Source organism: Aptenodytes forsteri, unplaced genomic scaffold (assembly GCF_000699145.1).
Source record: "Aptenodytes forsteri isolate BGI_AS27 unplaced genomic scaffold, ASM69914v1 Scaffold164, whole genome shotgun sequence".
NCBI classification, from domain to species: domain Eukaryota; kingdom Metazoa; phylum Chordata; class Aves; order Sphenisciformes; family Spheniscidae; genus Aptenodytes; species Aptenodytes forsteri.
The window spans coordinates 4,724,147-4,732,922 of record NW_008795527.1 but is presented as its reverse complement, the minus strand read 5'-3'; the positions used below and the strand labels follow the sequence as shown (position 1 = coordinate 4,732,922).

The following is an 8,776-nucleotide window of genomic DNA, read 5'->3' as shown; positions in this document are numbered from 1 at the left end:
TTAGTGATACAAATCAGTATTTGCTTGAAATTAAGTGGGCCAGTTGAATAAATGATAATTACTCACTTGACCCTGCAGGTGCTTACTCATGTGTCTGATTTGTGCGTCTTTCAACATAGTGGGGATTTTTTTCAGTTTTGGCTTTTTGGATTACATTTGGACTATTCTGGAATACATTTGCTGCATCTTAAATGATAAAACATAAACTGTACTTGACTGCAACACTGAGGCATCTGGCAGCTCAGCAAAGCTTCACAATAGCAGTTAATGGTGTAAAAACAGTATTGTCTGGGTAGCCGTGTTGTATCATCACTGCTGAAACAGGGATACCTGTACTGTGCGTGACAAAAGCGAGTCTTTCCTGTCATGGACACACATGCTTGTAGTCTCTTTGTGCCACAGGCGAGGTGACTGACAGCAGCTCTTTATCACCGCTCCTTTGGCGACTTCTAGTGCCTTCATACTTTAATTGATAGAGAAGCTTGTGTGAATATTCCCTAATTTGCTTGTAGCAAAATATTAACCGGATTAATAATTTTCTTACTTCTTAGAGTTCTTTAATTATTTTGTGTTGTGGAAAATGAACTGTAATATAGTCAAATAAATTTCTGCTTTTATGTTTGAAGAGTATGAAGGGAGACTTATGTCTTTTGATTACCAGCTGTAACAGATGTGTAATGTTTTCATTATTCTGCCTTATTTTTAGTTTAGTATTACTGTATAGCACTCTCTACACACATGGTATTTTCTACTGCAGAATAACAAGTGACCTTTTGCTTAGGAACTTTGGGTCTTTTTTCCCTGTACGTTAATATTTTAGCAATGCATAGCTACCTGGGTTTGCTGCAGAAGCTTTAATTTTGTCAGTGCAAATCTAGTACTTCTCAGGGTTTGCCATCAGGGAAAGGAGTCAATAACCGTTCCCCCCCTTCTCTTTCCAGATGCTCTCTAAGTCCATTGAGCAGCTCAAGCAGCCTGGCAGTCATCTGGAGGAAGCTGAAGAAGAGCTTCACGGAGATCACTCGATGCAGGAGGAGCGAGCTCCCGCCGGCGGTGCCAGCGTTAGGGCTGAGAGCAGCAGTGCTGGTGTGGATGACAGAATAGGACAGCAGGTGGGGGCTGTGAAAGTCAAAGAGGAGCCACCGGACAGTGATGAGGATGTTCAAACCCAGCAAATGGAATCTGGGGAGCAAGCTGCTTTTATGCAACAGGTAATAGGCAAAGATTTAGCTCCAGGATTTGTAATTAAGGTTATTATCTGAACATCACATGCGTTTTCTAGGCTTTGATAAGCAATTGTGTTTTGATTCACTGATCTAGCAAATCCTGATTTACCGGTCAAAGAATTTAACAAAGGCAGAAGTGTTGTATGCACACTTGAAAACATAGTGAAGCTCATCCTTATGGCCACTAATTGAGAAAATACCTGTTGCAGTCAAATAGTCTACATAAATCTTTGTATAATAGCTGGTAGACTTTGTATTAGCCCAGGATTACATTACATCGCTTAGTTCTAGTGAAAGAGAACTCCTATCACCTAGCTTGTTGAGATCAGCAATTGCTGGAATTAGTTTCCAGACCTGATTGATGAAACATTCTTCTTCTCTGATTTTGAATCCTCTGACTTTTGCTTTCAGCTCTCTGTATATACTGTATCATACTGTAGTCTTGAACACTGTTAACGTTAGGGTATTTTTTCCCCAGTAGACAGGTACTGACTGCTATATCAGTGGTCCCAGGCTGGTGTATAATTTAGAGAAGAATACAAGGTGGATGTGAAGAGGCAAGGCAAGGCACTGTTTAAAAATTGCATTGTTTTCTTTTTTGCACTGCTTAGTTAATTTTTCATTCTGTCTTATTTGATGATACTGTCCGCAGAGACATCCTTAAATGAAGCAGATGCAAATACTGGTGAGAAGTAAAATGCAGCATTAGGTTCCAATCAGTTATTAGGATATTGCAGGAAAAGCACAGAACTGTTATCATTATCATCTGATATCCAATCACTTGTTTATTTTTTTTAAATAAAGACTAAGCATACAATATTGCATCACCTCTACCGCTAGGTTTCATGGACAAATACTAAAGTAACGACTATGCATAAAATGCCAGCTTGGCAAAAGGAAGCTTCAGATTGTCGGTGAGCATTTCACCAAAGCTGAAAAGCGTTTGTGCAGCCAGCGAGCTGGCGTCCCGTTCCGTTGCTGTAAGATCAGGCAGAGCAAGGCTGGGTGCAGTGGAAGGCCCTGTTTATTTAAGTTGCTACTTTGTCAGGTCCCCGCTGTTCTCCTGCAGAAAAGTGATTTTGGGAGGGGGGGCAGGAAATGCCTTATGGAAACAGGAAGCCCAAGTGATTCATGTGCTGAGGAATGCGGGGCGGAGGGGGGGGGACGGACGGGGCAGCGCTCCCTCTGTTTTTAAAGGCACTCTATGAATTGATTTATTGTAACAGAAAATAACAAAGCGAGCAGGGAAATTGTTAAGGAAGCTTTCCAGTGAAACATTTCCTTCATATTCCCTTTTGATATGTTTACCTTGTTTTATGGGTTTACTTTTGTTAAGCTAGTTAAAGATTCATTGTATTAAGATCCCCTTTAATATGGATAATCCCAAACTGACCTGGAATCCTTGTCAGGTTTTTTTTCTATTAGAAATATTTATATTTCTAAAGCTGAGGTATTTTAAGGTGCAGTATCCTGTTCCAAAAGAGATAGCTGTTTTGCCAAATGTAGAAATTGTTCTAAAATATGTTATTAGGATGTGTTGTTTACATTATGCTCTAATACTATTAAATCTCTTACAAAATATTGCAACTTCTAAAGATACATTATCCTTTTTCCTAGAAGATCTCCAAACAAATTACTAAATAGTTGCTATAAAATGAAAGGCCTCCTGAAACATAAAGATCATCTTAGATAGATAGAAAAGATTTATTAATTGAGAAAATACAGGTGATTTTTATGTGTTCTTCATGTTTGAACAGAAATCTTTCTCCTTCTTGGATGAAAAAAATCACATTTAAAAAGTGAAGCATATAAAAATGAAATTACATGTTTTTCCCCTTCTGTATAATTTTAATTTTCTTTGAAACCTAAGTTCAGCCTCATTAAAAAGGGATAGTGCATCTTTTAAAATACATTTTATTTGGGGAGAAACTTGCAAATGAGACGACTTTTGTACAATGTCACTTCAAAGACGTATTCACAAAGGACAAAAGATATTTTTATGATGTCATTCAGGTGAGAAACCCCAATACATTAGTGAACTTTAATTTCAGAATCTTTCAAATTTGGATAAAATTAAAATAGAGAACTACCTGGAACCAGTGAAAAGGAAAACTGGGTTTAAACAACCACATTTCTAATTGATAATTGTCTCTTACATTTTAAATCTACTGTATTTATTATAATTTACACCCTTAGAGGTGATCTCTTGTTTTGTGTTGTAAATATATTCAGTTTGTATGTTCCCTTTTTTTGCCTTCTGATATAAGTCTCTTCCTTTCTCAAATAAAGGTTTTTTTTAAATCATCCCCTTTCAGATATCTGACTTTGTGTAAAGTTGATAACTTAGTTGTGCTTTTGCTTTGTATGACCAAATATGTTCGCTACACATTGTTGAAACAATTCAAGCTTTCAGGAGCAAGGTTTTTATTACACAATTCTTACAATGATTACACAAAGTCTTTTTTTGGTCTCTTGTTTTATCCTACATCAGCCATTATAAGTTTTAGTGAATGTGGAAATAGTATTGATGCATGCTCATTTTCCCATCATGGCATCTGTCTTGAACATGTGATCATATATTGTACCATATAGGAAAGGTAAAGATGAATCCCAGTTTCCTGGCTCCTAATTACCCAAAATTCAAATGAACTGAAATAATTGCCATGACATTTCTAAAATCCGCCTAGAACCCAGAAGGTGTTGATCTGAAACTGAGCTTATACTGACCTCTTCGATATTCCTCGAGACCTTTGCAAAACTAGAGTCCACCTGTGAATGTGCTGGGGAGGAGGGAATCCACAAACTTTGCAGACTTTAAAGCAGTTGTGTAAGACAGTGACGTCCTACTTTAGAAACACCTAAGCACTTCCTTGAAGATGTTAAATGGTTTACTCGTTTGTGACATTTCCTGAACTTTGCTTCAGCTCTACAAGGAGAAACAGTTTGTACTGCAAACCTATCTCTGCTGCTAAAGTACATCAATTATTACTACCAAAAGAGTTCAGATAATTGTTGCATTCTGGGTCTTCTAACTGTTCATTTAAATTGCAAAGGCTCTTACCAGCTTCGATTCTGGTATAATTTTAACTAAAATAAAATGCTTTCTGCAACATAAGTATGTAAGAATAAATACTTCCATAAATCAAATCTAACTATTTTCAGTGATACAACAGCAAAGTTTCATCAGTCATACACAAAAAAAATAGTGGATAAAAAGTCAAGTTTTACGTTAGGAAACTTAACTAGCATTAACAGTATAACATTATACTGCTTGCCCTGTTGATTATTCTGTATTTAGAATTTTGTGCCTAGAAGTAAATCATGCTTTCAACAGGGATTTTATTGAGATGCCTTTTGTTTAAATACTCATGTTGGAATTAGAAGAGTAGTCATAAATGTTTTCAGTTTACGACATTCCTGTTTTGGAGGCTACACCTCAATTTTTTTCCTAAATTATTTGTTTACCATGCATCAAAGCACCCAATTTGAAGAAAACAATCGTAATTTAATACAATTCACAAGCCTTATCTTTTCCAGGAATGCTGTGCATCTCTTTTTTCTTTGGAACAATAGATGCTTATTCTGTCCCCTTGTCCAAAAAATAAAGCCCGTATAGCTGCCGATTTATGAGTAACTACTACTTAATGAGGGACAATGCTTCATAATATTTATATACTCAAGACAGACACACATTACTGGAATGTAGCTACTGTAACATTAGCCTTTTTTTTCATCTCCTGGCATTAACAAAATAGGATTAAAAGCTGAATGCCTCAGCAAAGCAGGAGCGCTCCAGACACTACCACCACTCATCCTTTCTATTCAGCAATTCATTCGTGCACTATCATCATTCCATCTTCATTATCATCAGGATCACTAAGACTTACTCCATGTTACTTACGCCAACTATACCCTGTTTTTATCTTCACTGGCATTCTGAGGTAAAAAAATCTATAAACATTAGTCCCAAGCACCAATCTAAAAATGTTTACTTATTTCTCCCCCGTATGAACACTTCACAATTTGCAGCCAAAATTAGCTAAGCCAAGTTAATTTCCTTATTGTATTCTGTCCCACTAGCAGCATGTCCTACTTATCCACTTAAGAGATGTTTGTTTGCTTTTCATTTATTTGTTTAGTTTCTGATTTCCTTATGCAGTTCCCATCATCTGGGTGGTAGCGGGGCTTCTGTACCTCGTTTCTCAGTGGTGGAATATAGCTTAGAACATCATATGCTGAATTGCTGTTCAGGCAAACGGAAGAGGAGCATCCTGGATAAAATTATCTTCTCCATTGCTCTAAAGCAGTAATCCCAGTGATTTTTGTGGAATTTTACCACTCTATTTGGTAGACACTGTGCTTTGCATTTGGTTTTTTCTCTTTTAACTCAGCCTAATTTGGAATTAGATTTAAAGGCAAAAAATACAATTAGCTCAAACTGCATAGCCAGCAGAAAGGCTGGGTTTCTTGGCCGTGCTCGCGCAGTCACACACACAGACAGAACTGGGAAGGGGCATCCTTCGGGCATATCCTGGTTTCTGGTCCCCATTTGCTGAGCTCAAGTGTCACGCTCCTGCTTATTTTGATTCTGGCCCCATAACTCATCTAGCCCATACAGGATAACTTCCCCGGCTACCTGTGGGCACGCACAACTATTGGAGACCCCCAAGGGTTACTAGAGCAGCAGCTGAGATTTAAAAGGGTACTATCTTAGCAGCGGTCATTCCGCAATGTCTAATTCTCTGTGATGACTACATGGGGGCCTTAGTCACTAGAGTTGTTTTGACAGACCAGATACTTACTTGTAAGGGATTCAGTGCCTTAATTAGCTGATTAAATGAGATGTTTTGAATCTGGTTGTGGAGCCTTTGTGGCATTTGTTTTACTTTACTTTTCATAGTTGCCTTGAAGTCACTGTATTGACTGTGACAGTACATAGCCCTGAAATATGAGGGAGGTTGGTTGGAGGATGTGCTGTTAAAAGTACCCCTCTGCACACTTGGTCCTTCCAAGGCGGTAGCACATTACAACATTTCTGGCCTTGAAAAGTGCTGTGAAGGGCAGGAGAAACGGAAATGTAAGTTTGGAATAATGTCAGACTTCCAAATAAACTTTCCACCTCCTCTCCCTCTCTCCCTAAATGAGGTTATAAGCACATTCTTATATCAACTAGCTCAATTCACCTTTTTTTTTTTTTTTTGTAGGCTACCTTAGTTGTCTCCTTTAACTCCTTCAGCCAGTAAGAGACTCACTAACCTTGTACTGTTCTGCCCTTCCTCAAGTCTGTGAGTGCACAGTCCCAGTACAACCCCTACATAACACAAGCTGGCACTATGATTTCTGGGATCAAACTTGAGCCATAGACTGTCTGGATGGAGCAAGGGGGCAGAGGGCTATGTAGCTGGATCTGTTTTGTGAAAATTTTTCATTCATCTCCATGAGGGGAAGCCCCATCTACATATTTAGCCAACTTTGTCATCTTTACTCCTAAGGTCCCGTATCGAGTTTTTAACTGTGGTCTTTAAAAATGTTGTTCTTTATCAAATGCTACAGGAAGAATGATAGTTTTTTAATGCCAATTCTACACGAAAGTGCATAATAGAATTTTTACAAGTAATTTTCCTTTCCCAGTTGGATTTGAAAATGATCCATTTTTTCAGAAAGTATCAAATCTACTTTCTTAATGAATGCCAAGGAGATTGTTATTTTTGTTTTTCTTTCCTATTGTAAACCTTCAGTTACAGAAGGCAGTAAGACTTATCACAAAATTAAATCAAGACCTGAGTTGTCTGACCAACTATATGGCATTACAACATAACAAAATTATTTCATTTCACTGATACCTGCACAGAATAATGTTGATAGTGCTTTTATTTTTTGATCCAAAATTTTTTGCGCTTCTTTTCCTCCTTCAGATACTTACGATATAGCACCTCGATACTTCTGTTACTGCTGCCTTTTGTTAGAGAAAGCAGCATGTAAGGAAACCGCTGGGGCAACACTAGGCAAAATTACTTAATCAGGGGTACCTAACTAGCATGAATCGAAAGTCTGTAAGTCCAGATCCCAGTAATTATCACTTCACATTTTGACAGTCAGATGATACTACTTTCATACCATCGGGCAATTTATCATTTCCTGTATCAGACAGCACGGGGTTTTATTGTTATTGTCATTGAAGAGGATTATGTGTTCTTGGAAAGCTGCTTCTTTAAACGCTTCATTTTTGGAAGAATTCTGTTTTGAACTTTGAATGTCTCTCTGTCTGTCAGACACACGTACGCGCACACGCACAAGTTTTTACTTTCTTCCTTCCCTTAAAACATGAGACTGAGTAAATGCATGCCTCAGTATACTGCTTTCTAAGTCTTCATAAAGCTCTGTTGTTTAATGTCCTGGAAGAGCAGCTCAGCCTGAATGCCTTTGAGACATAGATGTTCTAATGCAGAAAGCAGTGCATAATCTGTCTCCTCTCATGTTCTGGCCTGTGACCTTTGGATCCCCAGGAGACCAAGGAGGTCTTTCTGTTCATACTGCCTGTATTTCCTCAGCAAACGGTCTTGTGAAAATTACAGCTATGAAATTGCAGCACCGCAGCGATGGCAAGGGCTTAAGAAGGCTTTGCTCAGGTTCTCTGTAAAGCAGCTAGTGAAGCATGGAGGATTCAGCCTCCAACCCTTTCCTTAGTCTTTTCCTTTTGCTCCCATCGAGAAGGGCACCATAATAGTTTTTAGGTGGCAGCCTGCAGTTTTTTAAAGCAGATCTCTATTATTGAACAGACCCAGAAGGAGCACAGGGCAGAAGTGCTGTTGGGAAATCCTCTCCCCCTGCGCGCAGAGGGATGGCTACCAAGACCAGCTGCTTCTAAGGCTTGCTCTCCTAGGTCTTCCTCTACTGAAAATACAAGTTGAAGAGTTACTACACATTGGAGAGCATGGCTCCGTCACTCAGCTACCTGACTGCACACAGGGACAGGCGGTGATCAGGTTTCCCTCATTTCTCACCCATTTTGACACCTTGCCTTAGGGCATCAGAGGCTCCCAAGCCCAACAGCACATCCCTTGACATCTTCCTTTCTTTCTAGAACTTTTTGATTCTCACCATTTACCCAGATTTGTACAGGTCGTTTGTCATAGCTTCCCATTAGTTTCTGCATAGATTTTAGTTTTCTGAAGCTACTGACTTTATACAGAGAGATTTAAAGCTTCTCTGTTAGTGTTTCTGACAGAAAAATAAAAATGGCAGTGCTGAATACAGGTGCCATCACCACAGGCTCAGCCCAGGGACACCTGACTTCAACAGCTCTGATTTGGCCATTTCTGGAGGTAATTAGGCCTCACTAAGAATGCTTAGCATCCAAAGGTGCAGCATTACCCTTTGTGCTACCATAGAATGGTTTGGGTTGGAAGGGTCCTTGGAAGGTCATCTAGTCCACCCCCCCTGCCGTGGGCAGGGACATCTTCAACTAGATCAGGTTGCTCAGAGCCCCGTCCAGCCTGACCTTGAATGTTTCCAGGGATGGGGCATCCACCACCTCTCTGGGCAACCTG

General features: G+C 39.2%; 1 protein-coding gene across 4 annotated transcripts in view; it reads left to right on the top strand.

Moving 5' to 3' along the window:
* Positions 1 to 8,776, top strand: part of HDAC9 (histone deacetylase 9) — a 460,761-nt gene that overhangs the window by 267,488 nt on the left and 184,497 nt on the right. For 2 of the 4 annotated variants that reach the window (XM_009282056.2, XM_019472795.1), the window contains one exon: positions 942 to 1,211. In XM_009282056.2, the coding sequence (XP_009280331.1) occupies positions 942 to 1,211 (270 nt within the window). Of the gene's footprint in view, positions 1 to 941; positions 3,529 to 8,776 lie in introns of those variants that run through there. The other 2 variants (XM_009282058.2, XM_019472796.1) reach the window with 1 other exon arrangement.